At 46.9% G+C, this 25,885-nt stretch overlaps 1 protein-coding gene across 4 annotated transcripts in view; it reads left to right on the forward strand.

Annotated features, from left to right (window-relative positions):
* The first annotated feature begins 413 nt into the window (after window positions 1-413).
* Window positions 414-25,885, forward strand: part of OSCP1 (organic solute carrier partner 1) — a 55,793-nt gene continuing 30,321 nt past the window's right edge. For 2 of the 4 annotated variants that reach the window (XR_013223859.1, XM_077295861.1), the window contains exons 1-2: window positions 414-660; window positions 14,498-14,527. Coding sequence is in view for 2 of the 4 variants with exons in the window: in XM_077295861.1 (XP_077151976.1) it covers window positions 549-660; window positions 14,498-14,527 (142 nt within the window). In the remaining 2 variants the exon portion in view is untranslated. Of the gene's footprint in view, window positions 661-14,419; window positions 14,528-25,885 lie in introns of all 4 variants that reach the window. The other 2 variants (XM_077295863.1, XM_077295862.1) reach the window with 2 other exon arrangements.

Here is a 25,885-nt window from a genome sequence, read left to right on the forward strand (position 1 = left end):
GGACAGGCACACTATACAGGCACGGGGACAGGCACGCTATGCTGGCACGGGGACAGGCGCACTATGCAGGCACGGGGACAGGCACGCTATGCTGGCACGGGGACAGGCACACTATGCAGGCACGGGGACAGGCACACTATGCAGGCACGGGGACAGGCACACTATGCTGGCAAGGGGACAGGCACGCTATGCTGGCACAGGGACAGGCACGCTATGCTGGCACGGGGACAGGCACACTATGCTGGCACGGGGACAGGCACACTATGCTGGCACGGGGACAGGCACACTATGCTGGCACGGGGACAGGCACACTATGCTGCACACACACCGCCATTGCTATAGTTTACATCGGCGAAGGGAAGCAAACCCCTTTAAGAGTCGCAGATATAGCAAGGTGCCCTGTGATTGGCTGAGCCGGAAACCTAGCAACCGAGTGTCGGCGTCTGAGGCCTGAGCTGCTCCCGGGAGATCGGAGCGCGGAGGGGAGCGGGACTGTAGGGCCTGTTCTCCCCGTGTGTGAGCCCCGTGCCCGGGAGGCCAGCCCCGCCATGTCTCTCCGCACACTGCCGCTGCTCTTCATCAACCTCGGCGGGGAGATGCTGTACATCCTGGACCAGCGGCTCCGGGCCCAGAACATCCCTCCAGATAAGGCCAAGAAGGGTGAGTGCCGGCCGGGTGACTGATGTGGGGGCGTCGCCCCCATTGTGTGCCCTCACAGCCGCTATTCCGGACGGGGCCTGTAGGGGGCGCTATCCGGCTGCGGGGTAAGGTCGTGTTCACATTGCCACCATGGCGGACGGCTTTGGGCGCTGCTTTCTCTCTATTGTATTCCTTTTTCCCTGCTCCTCCGTGTGTGTTCCCTTCACCTGAAATAGAGTATTATTCATGTTTGTCATTATTTCTTCTTCCGTGCCCGATATATAGGATAGACAGACGGGTCTGGGTGGGGGTTGGAGTGTGTTATATGTAGTTATGTAGTACTTTACAGACTGTCCTGTCCAAAAGCTTATGAATAAATATATCATTTACAAACTATTATACGAGGGACAAGGAACTTAGATTAGTAGCGCTGAAATAAAGCGGCTGGCCTGGTGCTTCGGGTTACCGCCAGGCAGGTCTGTGGCGCTGAACATGGCCATAGTGTGGGCCCGAGGCAGCGGTACCAGTAGAATAAGCCGATTCTTTGTATACGGAGCGTGTCCCCTAATCTGTCATTAGGGCTTGGCAATGTTCGATTTTAAACATGTGCCCAAAGCGAGAAGTGAAGGGAGCCGGACAGAGATACTGTTCTGCCAGGGGGCATCAACAGGTCTGTGCACAACCCTGTCATGTAAGGGTTAATATAGATGATTGGAAGGTCAAAAACGTGTCATAAATGGTAATACACTGGGTACAACTGTCCCTGAAAAAGAGGTGTATGGGTGGTGGCAAACGCCACTGTAGTGGTCAGAGTCAGGCAGCTGCTGCCAAGGCAAGAAAATAATGGGATGCGTAAGAAGAGGCAGAGATGCTCATGAGGAGCTTTGCCTCTACAGTCACTAGTGCGGCCACACTTACATACTGTGTGCGAGTCTGCTCTCCAGAATATAAGAAGGACATAGCTGGAACTAGAAGGGGTGCAAGGTTATTATATAAGTGCCCTTCTAATTGGAAGCGTATCAGTGGTGGTCCAGCCACTGAGACCCGCACTGATCTCTAAAACTCCCCACCACCCCCCTTCTGGAGGGGTCCGCAGCTCCTGGCTGAGCTCTCACACAGAGTGTAGTATGGTGGTCTTAGGCTTTCTCCTGAGCCCGTACTACACGCTTTTATTGCCGCAGCCCCTGATGACGCCAGGTAAGCTGGTGAAACATGTTGGGGAGGCTTACGGCAATCTTTTATTAGCACTAGTCAGTGAATCTATGATGTGGTATGTAGGTAGCGGCTGCATCGGATCCATACGCCTGAATGAAATTGAACAAAGGATTCGAGCTATAAGCACTTTATAGGACACGAGTCTAATTAATAGTACACCAGTGTCCACTATGATAAACTGACCAGTGTGAGTTTTCAGATTTCCTTTAGTAAAATTATTAAAAGTTACATTTTATGGTCTTCAGTTAGGGACTATTTGCCATTTTGCAATTTGTGATTCATATTTGTTACCCTTCTCTGACTTTGGAGAGCAATTTGTGTGTTAATATTCAGAAGCACGCACACCTCTCACATATCAGACACAGGCAGCACACACACCGGTCACATATCAGACACAGGCAGCACACACACCGCTCACATATCGGGCAGCAGGCACACCACTCACATATCAGGCACAGGCAGCACGCACACCGGTCACATATCAGACACAGGCAGCACACGCACCACTCACATATCAGACACAGGCAGCACGCACACCACTCACATATCAGACAGGCAGCACACACACCACTCACATATCAGACACAGGCAGCACACACACCGCTCACATATCAGACACAGGCAGCACACACACCGCTCACATATCGGGCAGCAGGCACACCACTCACATATCAGGCACAGGCAGCACACACACCACTCACATATCAGACACAGGCAGCACACGCACCACTCACATATCAGACACAGGCAGCACGCACACCACTCACATATCAGACAGGCAGCACACACACCGCTCACATATCAGACACAGGCAGCACACACACCGCTCACATATCGGGCAGCAGGCACACCACTCACATATCAGGCACAGGCAGCACGCACACCGGTCACATATCAGACACAGGCAGCACACGCACCACTCACATATCAGACACAGGCAGCACGCACACCACTCACATATCAGACAGGCAGCACACACACCACTCACATATCAGACACAGGCAGCACACACACCGCTCACATATCAGACACAGGCAGCACACACACCGCTCACATATCAGACACAGGCAGCACACACACCACTCACATATCAGACACAGGCAGCACACACACCGCTCACATATCAGACACAGGCAGCACACACACCGCTCACATATCAGACACAGGCAGCACACACACCGCTCACATATCAGACACAGGCAGCACACACACCGCTCACATATCAGACAAAGGCAGCACACACACCGTTCACATATCAGGCACAGGCAGCACACGCACCACTCACATATCAGACAAAGGCAGCACACACACCGTTCACATATCAGGCACAGGCAGCACACGCACCGCTCACATATCAGACACAGGCAGCACGCACACCACTCACATATCAGACAAAGGCAGCACGCACACCACTCACATATCAGACAAAGGCAGCACACGCACCGCTCACATATCAGGCACAGGCAGCAGGCACACCGTTCACATATCAGACACAGGCAGTACGCACATCGTTCACATATCAGACACAGGCAGCACACACACCGTTCACATATCAGACACAGGCAGCACACACACCGTTCACATATCAGACACAGGCAGCACACACTCCGCTCACATATCAGACACAGGCAGCACACACACCGTTCACATATCAGACACAGGCAGCACACACACCGTTTACATATCAGACACAGGCAGCACACACTCCGCTCACATATCAGACACAGGCAGCACACACACCGCTCACATATCAGACAGGCAGCACACACACCGTTCCCATATCAGACACAGGCAACACGCACACCACTCACATATTAGACACAGGCAGCACACACACCGTTCACATATCAGACACAGGCAATACGCACACTGCACACATATCAGACATAGGCAACACGCACCCACTCACTAGGGACATGCAGCACACGCACACCACTCACATATCAGACACAGGCAGCACACGCACACCACTCATATATTAGACACAGGCAGCACACGCACACCACTCATATATTAGACACAGGCAGCACACGCACACCACTCATATATTAGACACAGGCAGCACACGCACACCACTCACATATCAGACACAGGCAGCACACGCACACCACTCACATATCAGACACAGGCAATACACACACCGTTCACATATCAGACACAGGCAATACTAACACCGCTCACATATCAGACACAGGCAACACGCACACCGCTCACATATCAGACACAGGCAGAGCACGCACACCGCTCACATATCAGACACAGGCAGCACACACACCGCTCACACACTAGGGACATGCAGCACACGCACACCACTCACATATCAGACACAGGCAACACGCACAACCCTCACATATCAGACGCAGGCAGCACGCACACCATTCACATATCAGCTACATGCAGCACACACACACACCACTCACATATAAGGGACATGCAGCACACACACACCACTCACATATCAGATGCAGGCAACACACACACTGCTCGCATATCAGGGACATGTAGCACACACTCACTGCTCACATATAAGGGACATGCAGCACACACACACCGCTCACATATAAGGGACATGCAGCACACACCCACCACTCACATATCGGACAGGCAGCACACACACACCGCTCACATATGCATAGGGGTATGTCATATAGCAGGTCTCCTTTCCCATCAGATGATGGCTTTATTATTCAGCCATCATCTGCCCCTAACAGCTGTGGGTGGGGCAAGGCTGCACCCTTATCTGTTAGCCTGTTAAGTGTCAGAGATTGCTATAACCACCCATTATCACACTTGCAACCTAATCAATGGGTTTTAATGACAGCAGGGGGTCTGCTGGTGTTCTCCATGCATATTATAAAGCGTGGTCCTAATAAAGCCAGCTCATGACTGGCATGTATTGAGGAACATGATTTTTGCTATACACTCCCTGACAGAAGTTATGTCGCTTATCCATGTTATGTAAACAAAAGCTTATAACCTGACGTTAAATTCATCCATTGGTTGTATAAATTATTCTTTTGAAAGCTGAAACTCTCCAAAATGTAGTTTAGGTTAAGAAAATAAATTGGCATCAATGCAGAAATATTGATCAGTTAATGGACGCAGAATGGTCAGATTTTGGCAAGACAAAAGTTTTGTCGCCTGGTCATATAATGCACCCAATCCTAGTTTACATCGTCACCTGTGCTCAGTAAATGATCGGTCAATTAGTGTGTGTGTATAAAAAGAAACCCAGCACCCCAGACCTTCACTTGAACTGCAACTTGAGCTCTGACAAGATGCCAAAAAACCACCCTGCGACTAAAGCCTGGATTATCAAGAGGTTGAAGACCAGATCCACTGCAGAGGTGACTGGCACCTTTAATGTGTCTCAGCGTCAAGTACAAAGAATTAAAAAAAGATTTGAAGAGACTGGAGATGTGTTTGACAAGCCCAGGTCCGGCAGACCACGCAAGACAACTGCTCAGGAGGAACGTTTGTTGGTTAGAAAATCCAAAGCAAGCCCCTCTTCCACTGCAGCAGAGCTCCAACAGGCCTGGTCACCACAAGTCCCTGTGTCAACTAGAACAGTTTGTAGGATTCTGTCTCGAAATGGCCTCCATGGTCGAATCAGTGCCCAGAAGCCAGCACTAAACAAAAGGCAAATAAAAAAACGTGTGGCATTTGCAAAGTCCCACAGCCTGCTAAACAGATGGACACTGGTGAAGTGGCAGAAGGTGGATTTCTCTGATGAATCTTCAGTAGAATTACACCACAGCCGCCGCAAATACTGCAGGAGACCTACTGGAGCCCATATGGATCCAAAATACACCCAGAAAACAGTTAAATTTGGTGTTGGAAAGATCATGGTCTCGGGTTACATTCAGCATGGGGTGTGCGAAACATTTGCAAGGTGGAAGGCAATATCCATAGCCTAAAATATCAAGAAGTATTAGCTGCCTCTTATATTCCAAATCATAAAAGGGGTCAAATTCTGCAGCAGGATGGTGCTCCATCTCATACATCCATCTCTACAACAAAGTTCCTCCAGGCAAAAAAGATCAAGGTGCTCAAGAACTGGCCAGTCCAGTCACCAGACATGAACATCATTGAGCATGTTTGGGGTATGTAACAAAACACTCCGGGATCGCCTTTGCTGGGGTCAAAGGTCACGTGGTTTGTGCATTAAACTCTGAGGCGACAGCAGGTTTCCAGGTAGACTGACCTCAGGTCAGGTTTATTAAAGTGAAAGCAAATACAGAAAACAAAGCATAAAAATAAATCCTTGCCTGTCCGGCACTTACTAAACAAACACGTTCCTATCTAACAACTGGGGGGGCTACTCCCACCCAGCAAACATAACACAGGTCATGAGCACAGCTCTTACTCACATTTGTCTCACACAGACAGGCATTCTGTGTGCCCCAGGCTGACACCTGAAACCTCCAGCTGGTCAGCCTTTATTCCTGCACTTATTAACCCCTCGGTATCCTGAAGATACTGAGCGGCCTAATTCACATAGGACAAATACCTGGGCGAGATATACCTGCCCCCGACTACCAGACCGACATGACTCTTACATATCCTCCCCCCCTGCTCAGACCACTCAGGTCGAGCAAGAATACTCTCGAAACCGTGTACTCGGGACAGGGCATCAGCGTTCCCCATCTGCACCCCGGGGCGGTGCTCCACCGTGAACGAGTAAGCCTGCAGAGCAAGGAACCACCGGGTTACCCGACTATTACGGTCCTTGTGGAGATGCATCCACTTGAGAGGGGCATGGTCCGTGACCAGCCTAAACTTCCTACCTGCCAGGTAATATTTGAGGGAGTCGAGAGCCCATTTGATGGCTAGGCACTCTTTTTCTATCACGGCATACCTCTGCTCATGTACATTCAGTTTCCGACTGAGGTAGAGGACCGGGTGTTCGACTCCGTCCCTTACCTGGGAAAGTACAGCTCCGATACCAGTATCAGAAGCATCCGTTTGCACCACAAACTCGCTGCTGAAATCAGGAGTCACTAGTACGGGCTGAGAGCACAAAGCCCGTTTCAGACTGTGGAAGGCCTCTTCGGCCGCTGAAGTCCACTTTACCATGACGGAATCCTTCCCTTTGGTAAGATCCGTCAAGGGGGTAGCCATGGCCGCAAAGTTGGGTATGAACCGGCGATAATAGCCGGCAATGCCCAGGAAAGCTTGAACTTGTTTCTTGTTCACTGGTTGCGGCCAGCCCTGAATTGCCTGTATTTTGTCGATCTGGGGTTTAACCACTCCTCTGCCAATCACGTAGCCCAAGTATCGGGCTTCTTCAAGGCCGATGTGACATTTCTTAGGATTCGCCGTTAAGCCTGCGTCTCTCAGGTCATCAATCACCGCCTGTACCTTCCGGAGGTGAGCTTCCCAGTCCACGCTGTAAATTATGATGTCGTCTAGGTAGGCAGAGGCGTACTGCCTGTGGGGCCTCAAGACTCGATCCATCAATCTCTGGAACGTTGCTGGGGCTCCGTGAAGTCCAAACGGCATGTAGATATACTGGAACAGCCCTTCCGGTGTAGCAAATGCCGTCTTCTCTCTGGCCGCCTCGGCCAGAGGGATCTGCCAGTACCCCTTTGTTAGATCCAGGGTCGTAATATATCAGGCTTTACCCAGCCGATCGATCAACTCATCGACCCGGGGCATAGGGTAGGCATCAAATTTAGAAACCGCATTCAGTTTCCGAAAGTGATTGCAAAACCGTATAGAGCCATCCGGCTTAGGTATCAACACGATTGGACTGGCCCAGGCGCTGTGCGACTCTTCAATGACTCCTAAGTCCAACATTGCCTTCACCTCCCGGGAGACGGCTTCACGGCGTGCTTCCGGAATCCGGTATGGCTTCACATGAACTGTAACACCAGGCTCTGTGACAATCTCATGTTTCACTAGCCTAGTCTGGCCAGGTTTTTCCGAGAAAAACTGTTGGTTCTGTAACAAAAACTGCTTAACCTCAGATTTTTGTCGTTCAGAGAGAGTCTCGGCAATCTGTACCTCCGGTATGGTAGGTGAGCAAACCGGACGGGGCAGATCCGCTGTTAGGGCAGCGCGGTCTTTCCAGGGTTTTATCAGATTCACATGATAAATCTGTTCTGGTTTTCTCTTACCAGGCTGGTGCACTTTATAGTTCACTTCTCCAACTCGTTCCATGACCTCAAAGGGGCCCTGCCATTTTGCCAGAAATTTACTATCCACCGTAGGGATTAGGATCAACACCCTATCCCCGGGTGCAAACGTACGGACCTTGGCGCCTCTATCATAACTTTGCCTCTGGGCTCCCTGGGCCTGTAACATATGTTCCCTAACAAGGGGCATGACAGCAGCAATCCGGTCCTGCATTTGCGTTACATGGTCTATCACCGTTTTAAAGGGAGTGACTTGACCTTCCCAGGTTTCTTTTGCGACGTCCAACAGTCCACGGGGACGACGGGCATATAATAGCTCGAAAGGCGAGAATCCTGTGGAAGACTGGGGAACTTCCCTAATGGCAAACAGCAAATAGGGTAACAAGTAATCCCAGTTCTTCCCATCTTTGTCTATCGCCTTCCGGAGCATCTGTTTTAAGGTTTTATTGAACCGCTCAACCAGGCCATCTGTTTGAGGGTGATAGACAGACGTACGCAACTGGTCTATTTGTAAGAGCCTGCAGAGCTCCTTCATCACCCTTGACATAAAGGGAGTCCCCTGGTCGGTGAGTATCTGTTTTGGAATTCCCACCCGACTAAACACTTGTACCAACTCTTTGGCGATCGTTTTGGTAGCAGTGTTACGCAAAGGGATGGCTTCGGGATAACGAGTGGCATAGTCCATGATGACGAGGATATGTTGATGCCCACGTGCGGACCGGGGAAGGGGCCCAACCAAATCCATCCCAATTCTCTCAAACGGGACCCCAATAATAGGGAGGGGTACCAAAGGGCTACGGAACCGAGGTTTAGGTGCCGAGATTTGGCACTCTGGACAGGACTCACAATAGTTACGCACATCATTGTGTATTCCGGGTCACACAAAACAATGCAATATCCTTTCTATGGTTTTTTGTACCCCCAGATGTCCCCCCATTATATGTCCGTGGGCCAGGTCCAGTACCTTCCGCCGATAAGGTTTGGGTACCACTAACTGTTGCACAGTGTCTTCCCCTTTTTTCTCTACCTGGTAGAGTAAATCATTCTCAAGAACCATGTACGGGTACGCTAGCCTAGTGTCAGGTTCCACGGGTACGCTATCTATCACTTTTACATTTTTCCTAGCCTGAGTCAGGGTAGGATCTTTCATTTGTTCGCTGTGGAAGTCATCCAACTGAACTCCCAAATCGGGTAGGCAGGGTGCTGGATGGCTGTCTGCCTCCGCCTCTCGCTGAGTTTCCTCAGTTTCCTCAGTTTCCCCCGCCATAACTGAGAAGGGGAACTGAAGGTTAGATTCAATAACCTCCCCAGCAACATCTTCCTGTGGGGTCTCGTCTAGGAATTCGGGACCTCCAGATGGCATGGGGGAAGATTCACGGTTACAGCTACCGTGAAGGAGCAACTGATTCTCCCACAACTGCCAGAAATGAGGAAACTCCCTGCCCAGGATTATATCATGTAACAATGTGGGAACGAGTCCCACTTTGTGTTGCACAGACCCATAGGGAGTGGAGATACATATGACCGCTGTAGGATATGAGCAGGTGTCACCATGCACACACGTTACAGAGAATTTATCAGACGGACCAGATGGAAGTGCCACCAGACTGGCTTTCACCAGAGTCACCACACTTCCAGAGTCTAGCAATGCCACAACATTTTTCCCATCTACAGACAATTCACGCAGGTGTTTCGCTGTATCATTTTGACCCGCATTCACACTTACTAGCCGTGTAACCGAAGACATGCGTTTCTTAGAGTCCGTAACGTCGCACTGCATGGGTTCAGTGGTAACAGGACAGTTCGCATAAACATGGCCCTTCTCATGGCAACGGAAACACCTAACAGGCCCCCTATTGAAACCAGAGTCCGACACCCTTGATCTCGGGGTGCGAGCAGTCCAGTGTTCCTCCCCCACAGTTTTGGGCAATTTTCCTTCCCCCGCCATCCCTGGAACAGTCTTACCGGTTCCACGAGGAGGAGGCACAGTTCGGGTAGTAGCGGTATCATCAGGTAGTCCTTCCGCCACGGAATAACGCTCCACCAAGTCCACCAATTGATCCGCTGTCGCGGGATTTCCTTGGCTCACCCACTTTTTCAGCGCCGGTGGTAGTACTCTCAGGTACTTGTCCAGAACGATCCGCTGGATTATCTCCGGAGATGTCAGTACCTCGGGTTGCAGCCATTTCTTTATCAAGTAGATCAGGTCGAACATCTGCGACCGCGGCGGTTTATCTGGCTGATAGGTCCACTGATGTACCCTCTGTGCACGGACAGCCGTCGTCACACCCAGCCGGGCCAGGACCTCAGCTTTCAGCCTCTCAAAGTCCTGAGCGACTTCCGGGTCCAAGTCATGGTAAGCTTTTTGGGCCTCACCGGAGAGAAACGGAGCAATTAGATCGGCCCATCGTTCCTTCGGCCACTTCTCTCTCAACGCTGTCCGCTCAAACGTTGTCAGGTACGCCTCGACGTCATCTTCTGCGGTCAGCTTTTGCCAGTACCGACTCACATGGATTCTCCTGGACTCTGCTTCCGGGTTAGCCTCAGGCATGCTCACCAAGCGCTGCGCCACCTGTTGGAGAAGCTGGCGGTCTGCAGTCGTCACGTCCACCAACTCCTTCAGCTGTGCGGCCATCAAGCGGTTAGCTTCCTGCTGTACGGCAGCGGACTGTACTAGGGCTTTCACCACGTCTTCCATACTGTCGCCTGTGCCACGGAGTGCCCGCATTCTCCACCACAATGTAACAAAACGCTCCGGGATCGCCTTTGCTGGGGTCAAAGGTCACGTGGTTTGTGCATTAAACTCTGAGGCGACAGCAGGTTTCCAGGTAGACTGACCTCAGGTCAGGTTTATTAAAGTGAAAGCAAATACAGAAAACAAAGCATAAAAATAAATCCTTGCCTGTCCGGCACTTACTAAACAAACACGTTCCTATCTAACAACTGGGGGGGCTACTCCCACCCAGCAAACATAACACAGGTCATGAGCACAGCTCTTACTCACATTTGTCTCACACAGACAGGCATTCTGTGTGCCCCAGGCTGACACCTGAAACCTCCAGCTGGTCAGCCTTTATTCCTGCACTTATTAACCCCTCGGTATCCTGAAGATACTGAGCGGCCTAATTCACATAGGACAAATACCTGGGCGAGATATACCTGCCCCCGACTACCAGACCGACATGACTCTAAGGGTATGTTTCCACGTTCAGTTTTGCTTCAGGCTTTGGTCAGGATTTTATGCAGGTAAAATCCTGACCAAAACTGCACCTGAGGTCACTGGCAGGTCACCTGCGGTGTACCTGCGTGTTTTGCTCATAGTAGCAACATGCTGCGTTTCGAAAAAACGCACCACGCATGCGTTTTCGCGGCAAAAACGTATGCGTTTTTTAACGCATAGTGGAGTCTGGATTTCATGAAATCCCATCCACTATGCTGTAACATCTGGACGCTGCGTTTTTGACGCTGCGGAAAAACGCAGCGTCAAAAACGCAGCGTTTCCTGAACGTGGAAACATACCCTTACAGGTAGGATGAAAGAGGAAGCTTGGAAGACCAAACTAAAGAATCTAGATGAACTCTGGGAGGCATGTAAGACTGCATTCTTTGCTATTCCTGATGACTTCATTAATAAATTGAATGAATCATTGTTGAACCACATGGATGCAGTCCTTCAAGCTCATAGAAGTCACACAAAATATTAAATATGACTAATAGCACCACAACTTCATTCACCAATGTTGTGCAACATATATTTGTATTTTAAGTTAATTATTTGTTTGAATATCATATTACTTTTGCCTTGCTAAAATCTGACCATTCTGTGTCCATTAAGTGATCAATATTTCTGCATTGATGCCAATTTATTTTCTTAACCTAAACCACATTTTGGAGGGTTTCAGCTTTCAAAAGAATAATTTATACAATGAATGGATGAATTTAACGTCAGGTTATAAGCTTTTATTTACATAACATGGATAAGCGACATAACTTCTGTCAGGGAGTGTACACAGCAATAATTCAGTATTGTTTTGTACAGTACAAACAATCGGCCTATGGAAAGTCAAAGTCCCCTAAAAGGACTACAAAATACAGTGAAAAGTTAAAAAAAAAATGTTTTTAAAAACATTATAAAAATAAAAAGTTCAAATCAAACCTTTTTCCCTTATTAACCCTTTCTTGACATATGATGCACAGTTACATCATATGTCGGGTCCCTGACTTTGATGTGGGCTCACAAGCCAAGCTTGCATCTTCCCCGGCAGATGATGGCTGAATTATTCCGACATCATCTGGCTCCAACAGCTGTGGGTGGAGCGGAGCCCGCAGCTGTTGGCCTGTTAAATGACGCTGTCAATCTCTCAAAGGATGCATGTCTTTCTATGCCCCCATCAGCACGCCCGTGATGTGATCGTAGAGTGCCAATGTTTTGCCATGACAAACGGGGTCTGCTGAAGATTCCTGTGCCTGTCATTACTTTACTCCTGTGAAAGCCAGTCTGTAGGTGGCGTTCATAGAAGACCATGATTTTCGCTATATATCGCAAATATCATTGCTGTGTATAGTACAAGCAATCGCAGCTTCAAGTCCCCTAAGAGGACTAACAAATACAATAGAAAGTGAAAAAAAAGCACGTTAAAAAGAAAAATCTAAAAGTTCAAATTACCACCCTTTTGCTCCTTTAAAAATAAATAGTGATGAGCGAGTATATTCGTTGCTCGGGTTTTCCTAAGCATGCTCGGGGATTTAGTTTGTCGACACAGCTGCACGATTTACGGCTGTTAGACAGGCTGAATACATGTGAGGAATGCCTGGTTGCTAGGGAATCCCCACATGTATTCAGGCTCTCTAGCAGCCGTAAATCATGCAGCTGTGTCGACAAACTAAATCCCCCGAGCAGTCACAAATACTCTGAGACCACCCAAGCATGGTCAGGAAAACCCGAGCAACGAGTACACTCGCTCATCACTAAAAAATAAAGCCATTAAAAAAAATACACAAATGTCTGATATCAAAATATATAAAGTAAATTAATGCAATCTGTAAATTACATAACGAGAAAAAAAATAGAAACACCGGAATTATGTTTTTTGGTCACCACATGATGAGACAAGGAAAAATTAAAAATTTTCTTTTTTCCCAAATTTCCAAATTTTTTTTCTCCATTTAAATAATAAATGTTTGGTATCAGCAAAATCGGAATATCAAAAACAAAAAATTGCTATGTCGGGAAGGGGTTAAACAGGCCAATAAATAAAAGCTGATTGGCAATGGATTAACAGCCGCAGTTGCCAGTATGAATGGGCCCCCAGTCACGGTGTCATAGCTGTCTTCTCTTGCAGGTTAATCACGTACATATTACCTTCTGGTCCGCACAGGATCATTAAGCCCCACCATGGTTAATTTCCACCCGCCACCTGCTAATCTCTGCCCCCGTACACAGGCTGGGAGTAGGGGCAAAAAAGAAACACTTTCATTGTGCTTAAAATGAAGATGAACAGCACATTACACAAGTTGAGGAAGAATATTGTCCCTCAATAACACAGCATCAGAGCCTTCCTGCAGTGGACAGGCCTACAGTACCCTTACCACACAGTGCAGGGATGTGACTGTGATAGGCGCCTCTCAGTAACCAATCAGCGCTTTGTGTTACTCTCATTGGTTAATGCAGATTCCCGTCACAAAGTCTGTGCCACTGATGGGAGCTGGAGTAGCCAATGAGTGCTCTCCTCTGCAGTGAAGGAAAGTGCTGATTGGTTTCTGAGCAGCACAGTAGCTGCCGGACCCCAGTGTTCTTCAGACACTGCCCATTGCAGTCCACTGATTCTGGTCAGCACTGCGCAGGTCACAACTAGGGGCAGTACAGGCCACATGTGGGCCGCGGGTTGTGCACCCCTGCTTTAAAGGGAATCTGTCAGCAGGATTTCACCCCCAAACTATTCATATGTGTCTGAAACTCTTGCAAAGACAAGTCCAGGAGTACCTTTACAAGACCTGTCCATTCCTCAATTACTGAGATAACAGTGATGTCAGCCTATGGGCGATGGATGCAGAACACAATGTGAGAAGACCCTCAGATGTGTTGTGGTAGAGTTTTAACCGGGTCTGTGGGGTCGGTAAGGCAAGACTCCGACTCCTCAATTTCCATGACACCGACTCCACCAAACTGAGCTCCGACTCCACAGCCCTAACAGGGTAAGCCAAACCTCCCACTCCTCAATTTCCATGACTCCGACTCCACCAAAATGGACTCCGACTCCACGACTCTTACTCCACAGCCCTGGTTTTAACCTATTGCCCTTTTTGGCAAAGAAATGCCAAAAATTCTGATTTCACCTAGCCAATTGATACGAGCATCAACCCTCTTAGACGGAAACTTGATTGGTCTTCTACTGACAAGTTTGATAACCTATGTGTCTTTATTCACAGATGAGTATAGATTTGTAAAGCCTACTGTCTCCATGTTTTGATCTGCCATTTTCTTTTCTCTGACCTACCTCCACATAGACGATTGGACAGATGAGGAAAGACAACGAGGTATGGGGTGCTGTAGACAAGATGGCTCTTCTATTGCCCGCCATTGCCCTATCGCTTCTGCCTGTTGCACCTTGTTGTGTTTTGCCTTCGGTCGCTTGCAATTTGTCTTCCAATAAAGATTAGCGTTTGTACTAGTAAGTATTGTACAATTAGATGTGCCCCCTTTCTGGGCCTGTGGATACCGCGCAGTGTTAGAGCTTTGAAGGGTTTCCTATCATTGATCTCATATCTTTTGCATGTGCCACTTATTTCTGATCAGTGGGGATTTGGGGCTAGGAAGGCTGAATAGTGTTGTGACTCCACATCGGCTGAGCAAGCTTTGCCCCTTACAGGGGAATTAAGCCTTTCTCTAATCTGTCTTCAATGTGAACTTTTCTTACTCAAATGGCACCATGTCCAAAACTAAAGGGATGGCATTGACCCTCTGTTGGCATTTGGTAGCAGTTTATGGTAAATACACACTGTGTATTTGGTGCAGATTTTTTGTGCGGATTTGCATGCGGAAAAAACAGTGTAATATAATACCAGCTAAGTAAAATTACCAGAACATAAACTGACCCTCCTTGCGGACATTAGAAAGTAAATTCTTTGTGAGATGCATTGCCGTCTCCAATCTTGCACTGTCTCGGGTGAAATCCTCAAAATAATCAGCATGTAACTCATTCGGATTCTAATGCGGAAATGCTGCAAATACACTATGGATAAATAACAATGTGTGCAGCCGGCCCTAGGCAGTGAAAGGGTGGCGAGATTAAGTTTGTGATAAAAACTGGTGTGTGTATTGTGTAAAGGTGTTCTCCAGGAATCTGACCATGTAAGGAAAGAAAATGTCATAATGAATAAATTCCTAAATATGTTTAATTGGCAAATCACATTTATTTTGTTTAGGGAACTAATAACCATGGTACATCATAATGGCTGTTGCTTTGTTACACTGACAGAAACCTGTCCTAGAGTGTTAATAGTACTGGTACCTGTGAGCATGTGTAGTAGAAGCTTTGTTCCCTCCTTTTTGTGAATGTGTTCCCAGTGGATATTCTGATCTAATGCTGGAGATATCAGGGATGCTGAGGTAAGAAGAGGCCCCTCACACTGCTGTCCATCTTGTCTATTTGATCTAATGCTGGAGAATCCAAGAGTGCTGAGGTAAAAAGAGACTGCTCACTCTGCTGTCCACCCTGTCTTTCTGATATACTGGAGAAACAAGGAGTGCTAAGGTAAGAAGAGGCTGCTAACACTGCTGTCCACCCTGTCTTTCTGACATACTGGAGAAACAAGGAGTGCCGAGGTAAGAAGAGGCTGCTAGCACTGCTGTCCACCCTGTCTTTCTGATATACTAGAGAAACAAGGAGTGGTGAGGTGAGGTAAGAAGAGGCTGCTAACACTGCTGTCCACAATGTCTATCTGACATAAAGAGATACTAGGAGTGCTGAGGTAAGAAGAGGCTGCTCACTCTGCTGTCCAGTCTGTCTTTCTGGCATAATACTGGAGATACCAGGAGTGACGAGGTAAGAAGAGGCTGCTCATACTTCTGTTTACCATGTAATTCTGATTTAATACCGGCATCGCAAGTTCAACTGTATCGGCTAGATGCCAATATAGTTGACCACAGTGGTGTGAGTGGGAACGACAAGCACCCTCTCCCATCATCCCCCCCCTGTCAGCGTCTGACATCCCTGATGCAGACACTGACAGGGGTCGCGATGATGTCACCACTCAGCGCCGGCGGTCCGGAGATGTGCGGGCACTCAGAGCAGAGGATGAACGAGGAGGAGAGGTGAGTATTTATTGATTGTTTTTATGGGGTGCATTATATCATAGAGTCTACCTATGGGGGGTGCATTATACTATAGAGTCTGCCTATGGGTGGGTGCATTATACTATAGAGTCTGCCTATGGGTGGGTGCATTATACTATAGCATCTGCCTATGGAGGGGTGCATTATACTATAGCGTCTGCCTACGGGGGGCTGCATTAAACTATAGAGTCTGCCTATAGGGGCTGCATTATACTATAGAGTCTGCCTGTGGGCAGGTTCATTATACTATAGAGTCTGCCTTTGGGGGGTGCATTATACTATAGAGTCTGCCTATAGGGGCTGCATTATACAATATTGAGTCTGCCTATGGGGAGTTCAGTACACTATAGAGTCTGCCTATGGGGGTGCATTATACTATAGAGTCTGCATATGGGGGGATGCATTATACTATTGCATCTACATATGGGGGGATGCATTAAACTATAGAGTCTGCCTATGAGGGAGTGCAGTATACTATAGAGTCTGCCTATGGAGTGCTTCAGTATACTATAGCGTCTGCCTACGGATGGGTGCATTATACTATAGAGTCTGCCTATCGGGGGGTGCATTATACAATATAGAGTGTACCTATGGAGATGCATTATACAGTGTAGAGTCTGCCTATGGGGAATGCATTATACTATATAGACTCTGTCAATGGGGGGTGTATTATACAATATAGAGTCTGCCTTTGGGGGTACATTATACAATATTGAGTATGCCCATGGGGAGAGCATTATACTATAGAGGCCTATGAGGAGTTCATTATACTGTATGGAGGCCTATGGGGAGCGCATTATACTGTAGTGAGAACTATCTGGTGCGTTATACTATATGGAGGCTATCTATGGCGCCATCATACACTGTGGAGATTACAGTGAGGGGGCCATCATACAGTGTTGGAGCCATTAAACGGTTTGGGCACTAATCGGTCAGTATACTGTGTGGGTGGTACTATACAGCGAGGGGGCATTATACTGTGTATAGGGGAGCTGTATAGGGGGAGACTTGGCATATTATTAAATGTAAAGTGGACTCTTATTGTTATAGGGGAATTCGGGTTACTGTGACGGTCAAAAGGGCCACACAGGGCATTATTAATTTCTAGTTGGCAAAATGTGGTCACTTTTTTCTAGGGCACTTGCACACGGCACTAGTATATTCTAGAGGCTTGTTTTACCATCTAGATAGCACACAGTAACATGCAGTAGGTACAGTAATAAGGACACATGGCAGCAGCGGGTCAGCATTAGAGTATCAGCAGGATAAGGAGTTTGTGCAGGTTGGGATTAGATGGTGATGGGGCTGGAAATATGAGACGTGAAATGTGTCTTTGATGTAATCTCTGCAGCCGAGTCCTGGCTGTAGAAGTTGTCATGTCGGTCTGGGCCAGATGGAAAAGACGGGAAAAGTGAATGATTCCACCACAAAGAAGGTACTCTGTAAGTCACCATCTATAACTGTGCTGTAATCTCTTATATGTTCCATAGGACTGGTATCTACTACTGACCATATGGCGGTAATATCAATGTTGGTCTTTGTATAGAAAATATTTTCAGTAACAGCGCGGTCATCTGCTGAGGTTCTCCTACATCCACTATTAGGGGGCGTCACCCAGTTGTAACCAAGGTTACCTGGTTATGGGTCCTCTTAGAAGTTTCATCCCTCCTGAACCAAAAAACCCTAACTATGCCCCTGCTAGGAGTGCAGAGGTAAGAAGAGGCTGCTCACACTGCTTGTCCCCACTGTCATTCTGATATAATACTGGTGATATCAGGAGTGCAGAGATAAGAAGAAGCCACTCATGCATTGCTGTCAACACTCCCTTTCTGATTTAACACTGGCAATACAGCAGGAGTGTTTAGGTAAGAAGAAGCTGCTCACGCTGCTGTCCACCCTGTCTTTCTTATCTAATATCGGAGATACCAGGGATTCTTAGATAAGAAAGAGGCTATTCTAACTGCTGTCCACCCTGCCTTTCTGATCTAATATTGGAGATACCAGGGATTCTTAGATAAGAAAGAGGCCATTCATAGTTCCGTCCATTCTGTCATTCTGATGTAATATTGGAGCTACCAGGAGTGCTGAGGTGAGAAGAGGCTGCTAACTCTGCTGTCCACCCTTGTCTTTCTGATCTAATTCTGGAGATACAGTGGTGCTGAGATAAGAGGCCATTCAATCTGGTGTCCTTCCTGTCTTTCTGATCTTATACTGGAGATATTTGGAGTGCTGAGGTAAGAAGAAGCTGCTCACAATAATATCTACCCTGTCTTTCTGAATGCTGAGCTGCTAATGTGGCCTCAAAATAACCTATATGAATTACTGTGAAGGTATCTCCAGGCTACAGCAGTGGAGCAGCCTAATGGAGATGCTCACAGGTACCTATTCTACTAACAGTCAGTGTCTGTAGATTTCTGTCAATGTAACTAGACAACAGCATTTTACTTTCTATAGGCATTATTTGCCTATACAAAATGAATGGGATTCACTAATTAAAGGGCAGCAGAAATCAGAGTCTGACTGCTCCATTTCAGCCAGGTACACTCCGGTGTTTAAAGGGAACCTGTCACCCCGTTTTTTCGGTATGAGATAAAAATACTGTTAAATAGGGCCTGAGCTGAGCATTACAATAGTGTAGTTTGTGTACCCCGATTCCCCACCTATGCTGCCGAAATACGTTACCGAAGTAGTCGTTTTCGCCTGTCAATCAGGCTGGTCAGGTCAAAAGGGTGTGGTGTCCTCCCCCAGATCTTGCGTAGTTTTCCGTTGGTGGCGTAGTGGTGTGCGCATGTCCAAGGTCCAGAATCCTCTGCCAGGGGATTTCAAAGAGCGCGGTGTCCGTTATTGCATTGGTGATCGGTGGGCGCGGCCATCTTCCTTTGGCCGCGCGTGCGCAGAAGCGGCGCTGTGCTGGCCGCGACGCTCTGCTGGCCGCGGCTTCAGGAAAATGGCCGCCGCGATATCCATCTGCGCACGCGCGGCATCCCGCGGCCATTTTCCTGAAGCCGCGGCCAGCAGAGCGTCGCGGCCAGCACAGCGCCGCTTCTGCGCACGCGCGGCCAAAGGAAGATGGCCGCGCCCACCGATCACCAATGCAATAACGGACACCGCGCTCTTTGAAATCCCCTGGCAGAGAATTCTGGACCTTGGACATGCGCACACCACTACGCCACCAACGGAAAACTACGCAAGATCTGGGGGAGGACACCACACCCTTTTGACCTGACCAGCCTGATTGACAGGCGAAAACGACTACTTCGGTAACGTATTTCGGCAGCATAGGTGGGGAATCGGGGTACACAAACTACACTATTGTAATGCTCAGCTCAGGCCCTATTTAACAGTATTTTTATCTCATACCGAAAAAACGGGGTGACAGGTTCCCTTTAAGAGAAAATATAGTCTGAAGATCCTGCCGGGGACCACATCCACAGATGTGACTATTCCAGCACCGCTAGCTTCTGGTGTCATTGTACTTGACTGACAGGTCTCTCCCCTTTTAATCTGGTATATTAAACAAAAGTCTTTGGGAACCAGCTGGCATCTGCAGTATCGGCTATCTAAAGGTGCCCCCTACTGCCCCATCTCTCCCTCCCTCTCTTTGCACAATTTTTGATTCCTTTAGAAGCAGGGTGGATTGATTTAAATCACGCCGATTTAAATCATGATTTAAATCACGATTTAAATCAAAAGATTTTTTTCTATTTAAATCGGATCGATTTAAATCATGATTTTAATCATGATTTAAATCACTGATTTAAATCAAAAGGTTTTTTTTAATATAAATCACGATTAAAATGAGAAGTGAGAGCAGTGCGCATGTGCGCCCATAGTTACACGGACGAAACTAGGGGCAACGATCTAACGCCAGGGTGAGGGGGGGACCCCAAAGTAAGTAAAAATCTTTTTTGTTTTACTATATGGCAATAGGTAGGTGTTTAAAAGCAGCATGTCTTAATTGTATAAACTATTAATAGCCTCCACATTTTGTTCATACTGCCCCTTTAATTCCACACTTCTAGCTTGGTTTCACTTTTGGTTTAGTTTCTTTTTCCATTCAGTTGACATGCCCAAACTTGTTGGATAGTCAGCATCCTACAGAAACCTCTGGAAGAGCATGGCATTGTGAATGTTACACATATACAGCCTTTATTCTACTGAGTTAAACAACTCCGCTTTATCTCATGATGGAAGAACCTTTGGATGGTAAAATATTTTCCTCAAAAAGCAGTTTATTGAAAAAAATCCGATTTAAATCAAAAAAATCCGATTTAAATAGAAAAAATCCGATTTTTTTGATTTTTTTTAAAAAACATTGATTTTTATCCACCCTGTTTAGAAGATAAGGCAGTGCCATAGCACAGTATATTAATACCCTTTGACCTGCTTACTCCATGTGTATGGTGTATAAGTCAGAAGGATTAGCTATTGGCAGAAAGCTGTCTATGGTGTAATAGCAGCCAAAAGGGAACCTGTCATCATTTTCACTCGGACCAATCCATGGGCGGCATGACATTTTGGCAAGGTTCCACGTCAATGATAGCTATTGGTTAAAATGCTGCTGTGTTCAACAGAAAATGAGTTGTGTATGGAGAGAAGTAAGAGGAAAATCAGCCGCACTCAAATGGTTGAAACTTTTGCAAACTGTGTAGTTTCTTTATTCATATATACAAAAATATCACCAGGTGCTTATTTGGAAAATTATAGGTGGCGGGCCATTCAAGTCAGGTTAACGTTTCGACCAACATAGGTCTTTGTCAAAACCTCACTTCTGTCAAAGAGGTAAAGGAGAGAAGAGAGTGCCAATTCCCATAGGGCCAGATGAGTCAAGTTGGAGAGTAGCAAGATCAAAAAATTATTCATAGGGTGTTTATTCATGAGGTCTAGTAGGTGCCACCAGCCAGGGACCCGACCACACCCGACGCACGTTTCGCTAAGGAAAGCTTCGTCCGACGCACGTTTCGCTAAGGAAAGCTTCGTCCAGGGGTCGAAGCTTTCCTTAGCGAAACGTGCGTCGGGTGTGGTCGGGTCCCTGGCTGGTGGCACCTACTAGACCTCATGAATAAACACCCTATGAATAATTTTTTGATCTTGCTACTCTCCAACTTGACTCATCTGGCCCTATGGGAATTGGCACTCTCTTCTCTCCTTTACCTCTTTGACAGAAGTGAGGTTTTGACAAAGACCTATGTTGGTCGAAACGTTAACCTGACTTGAATGGCCCGCCACCTATAATTTTCCAAATAAGCACCTGGTGATATTTTTGTATATATGAATAAAGAAACTACACAGTTTGCAAAAGTTTCAACCATTTGAGTGCGGCTGATTTTCCTCTTACTTGGACTGTTAGTTCATGCCTGCACCAACTTAGTAACAGAGTGCACATCTTTTTTTCTGGACTATGGAGAGAAGTAGGCTCTGGGTGGCTTCCTTTCAGCTTTTTCTCGACCAGCTCCCATTCCTTGGTAAACCACATTACCAGGGGTTATGGTGGATTCTGTAAGCTGTCGATCAGATTGTGCAGTACTGATGGAAGTGAAGATGCAGTGGAGCTGTGATTGCCAGATGGCACTTGGATCAGGGAGGACCAGCACAGCAGGATATGCATGACGCAGATGGACAAGCGGAGCTGGTAGCACTGGATACAGCTGAGCCTGACGTGTGGATAGTACAAGAACAACAGAGATTTATAGTTAACTGCTGTAGGAGTGCAGTAAACACAAGAATAGTAGAGATGTATAGGCAAACCGGTATCTTGCTAGCAGCAGTGCTGGTTACACACAAGAACTGCAGAGTTGTAAGTGTGCAATGGCTCCAGGATAGCAGAATTGAAATAATTATCAGGTACATAGGTAGTAGAGACAAGTTTGTAAACATGGAACTTGACACAGCAGAGTTAAGAGGGCAATGGAGTCTGAAGTAGCTGGACTGAGCATAATAGAAGTAGCTGTTTGCTGGATTTCAGTCAGGAGAACCTGAGAAGAGTTGATATGTCCAGTGTTCACGGGGATGTCACGGAAGTGACCCAGTCCGTGGCCCTGGGCGCCCTTGTAAAAAGGGGAAAGTCTTTAAAGGGATTTGGTAAATAGAGTTTGTTCGTGATGCCACCTGTGGTGTTCGGTCAGTGGGGACCGACGCTGCTTTAAGGGGTCCTCTGGGGTTATGGCAGCTAGATGGTATAACTTCCCACAGGTGAAGTATATCCCCTGGGCTCCTGGTGTGTAGAGGGAAGATGGTGAATGGCGCAGTAAAGAACGAGGACACAGGTTTGCAGTCTCTTTACCTGGTTTACTGAAGACTTCAGGCAGCCACAGTCCAGGGCACCAGATCACAGGGCAGGCAGGGTCCGGCCGGCTTGGAAGCGAATCCAGAATTCCCCTTTACCAGGTGGAGTTAAAAGCATTCCTCTAGCACGGTGGTGTTGTAGTCCCTTACTGCCTATGGCTTCTGATAAGGTCCTCACAGTTCTTCTCTGTCCCTCATATAGCATAGGACACAAACCCGTATGACAGGTGACTCGAACCTTTTTACAGGATCTCTATCATGACCTGGGTCCTATGCATCACTGTGTCTCCTGGGTATTGAGGAGGATAGGTAACTTGCAGTTCAGCGGTCCTGCTGGTTATCTGTGCTTCAGAGGAAGGTAGCTTGTTCGCAGCTGGTCTCCCCTGATATCACGCTCCTGTGCTTCGCTCTCCTTCACGCTCACTGAACGATGTTCTTTCCTTCTGTATCTTTCTCCAGGGGCTGTAGTACTTCAGACTACAGGGCCCCTTCTGACACTCTATGTCGGTTTGCTCTCTTCTCTGTAACTCACTTTCTGAACCTTTGCCCTCCAAATCAGAATTTATATAGGGGAGTTCACCTTAAACCAGGCTTAGAGCTCTCCCTTCTGGCCTGGAGTGTGAACATGTTGCATGCATTGTGATTACCTGATAAAGAGATATTGTAATAATTATAGGGGATAACTCAGGAGACTCTTTGCATGGAACAAGACAACTACAGGACACAGTTTTATAAGTGGTAAAGTCTATATTATCACACGGTGATTCAAACAGGTGCAGAGAGAAACTCAAGTCCACAACACTTGGAGTAAATATTAAATGCAGCTTAGCAGTCTATAAACTTCAGAGGAAAATGCAGTCACACAGAAAGTCTATGAAGCACAATTATTCTTGAGGATACTTGACACGAATAAGTCTTTGCTTAGTCCAAAACACAGATAGCTATGCTTATGAGACAGTTCAAATAATATCTTAGCTCAACCAGGGAGGCCTGGGTAATAGTCTCAGGTTCTTGCAGAGCAGAAACAGCTTACATGTCCAGCAAATGCAGATGGAAGTAACACGAGCAGCAGATGAAGGAGGATTACTGGAACTGGTGTATGCAGCAGGAACTCAGAGCAGAGTAGCAGGATAACCCCACAGGTTCACAGGAGCAGGTGTATAGCCAGGGAGTTACCAGAGGTCAGGAGCTGGATGCAAGGCAGAATACTCTAGCACAGACTGAAGGCTGGGGTGGAGTTTTATAGCAGGAAGACACAGTGCACATGAGACCAAAGACGCCATCTTGGAAAAGGGCAGTAATGCACCAAAGGTAATAAAAAATGTTCAGAGTCCTGACAGATATCCTTCATCGCTTCCAAGCGTAACATCACTCTCCCCTTGAGGAAAGCAATGTCACTGTGACGACCAGGACCCTGGGGCATCACATTGATAATCTGCTATGAAGAAAGCTGAGATGAGGAGTTTGTTAACAAATAATTTGACCCAGCAGAGCTGAGAGTGCTGTAGCACCAGGATTACGAGGACTAAGAAAGAAGTAGTAGCAGGATTACAGTCAGGAGTAGCTGGGAAGACATTTAGGCCCCTGAGTGGAATATGAACTACCTCCTGATTACACAGGCAGCAGTCACTGCCTGAGGAGCTGCCCAGCTGATACTTTTACCTGTGCCTGCATTCCTTTCTCTGTGGCTTTTTTAACCTGTTATTTTTTTAAATTGCTACAGCATTTGACAGTTGAACAATGCAATTTACAAAGCGGGACTGTGTCAGGAGTACTCCACTTGACTACAACATGAACTGGATACATGATGTAATAGTGGCTGCTGAGCTGAATAAAACATTCTTTTTTGCTATTTCGCCTCTCCGTAACCAGAAATATTGTCATTCAAAGTATTGGGCAACCAATGAGTTAACCTTTCTTAAAGGGAACCTGTCACTCTCCCCCCCAGGCGTTTGAAACTAAAAGAGCCACCTTGTGCAGCAGTAATGCTGCCTTCTGACCAGGGCTCTGGAGTCGGTAAGCCACAGTTTCGACTCCGACTCCTGGATTTTATCAGGTTCCGACTCCGGCTCCGACTCCTTCATAAATGGCCAATTCGTAACACTACATTTAGTGTTGTAAAATATTAACATCGTGCTTATTCAGTTTCTCACCATCATATAAGTAATCAGACCACTTAGAGCAAAAACTATATTTATTAGAATACAATTAGAATATAGCAAATAACTTTTATAAACTTTTCTAAACTCTTGTAAGTAAATATGCAATAAACACTGTTATGCAGTTAATAAGAAGAAATCTATAAATTTGTCTTCAGAAAAAGTATTGCCTCTGTCAGATCCTCCTTCATGGATGCCCTCAAATCTGATCTAATTATTTTGAGAGCAGAGAACAAACTCTCTACACTAACTTGGGTTGGTGGCAAAGCAGTAACCACTCGGGCAACATCTCTGACAATGTCAGGATACAGAGGAATCGCTTGTTGCACTGTTATTTTTGATGAACAGTCAAATTTCTCAATTTCTTTTAGTGCACATGAAAAATTCTGCTGAAATGTACTGACTGTGTTCTTTGATGGGGATGACTCTTCTTCTATGCGGGAACGCTTTGCACGGTCCTTGTGATCCAAATATTTTTCGAAATTAAATTCTTCATCAGTTGATGAGGGTGAAGATGTGGCAGGACGACCAAATTCTTCTTGTTCCTCCTGACTGTTCTGCAACCCTTTTATCCTTACTGCTATTTCAAACAGAGCTTCTTTTCCTTTAGTTAGCTGTTGATCATCTAGAAGAATCCGATGCATTGGGTCTACATAAACAGCTACCAAAAGAATGTTATTTTGTAATAGTAGCTCCTCTCTCCGTTTCATTGATGTAGCAATGCCACTTGCAATTAACCCTCCTCTTTGGGACAGGCGAAACATCAGGTTCTTCCACTCCTTTAAGAAAATACCTGGAGTTAAGTCCTCTGCTTGTAATTTTTTAGTCACTGTAAATGGGTGCTCTAGCGATTTTTCCAGCTCAGTCACCTGAATCCACTGACCTTCATTTAGCGTCAGTTGAGGGTAAGCCATGTCTACAAGAAAGGTTTTCAGTTCAACCAAGCGCTGAATCATTAAGTAAGTACTGCCCCATCGTGTGGCTTGATCAATAATTGCCCCTTTTCCAGCACGTCTCTACAACATTGAGTCAACTTTAGGGGTTCTGGCAACAGTAGCCAATTTTCTCACCTTGCCAATCAGTGCAGCAGCATGTCCTTCTTGCAGACTGTCTCTT

The sequence above is a fragment of the Ranitomeya variabilis genome, chromosome 3 (assembly GCF_051348905.1).
Source record: "Ranitomeya variabilis isolate aRanVar5 chromosome 3, aRanVar5.hap1, whole genome shotgun sequence".
Classification (NCBI taxonomy): Eukaryota; Metazoa; Chordata; class Amphibia; order Anura; family Dendrobatidae; genus Ranitomeya; species Ranitomeya variabilis.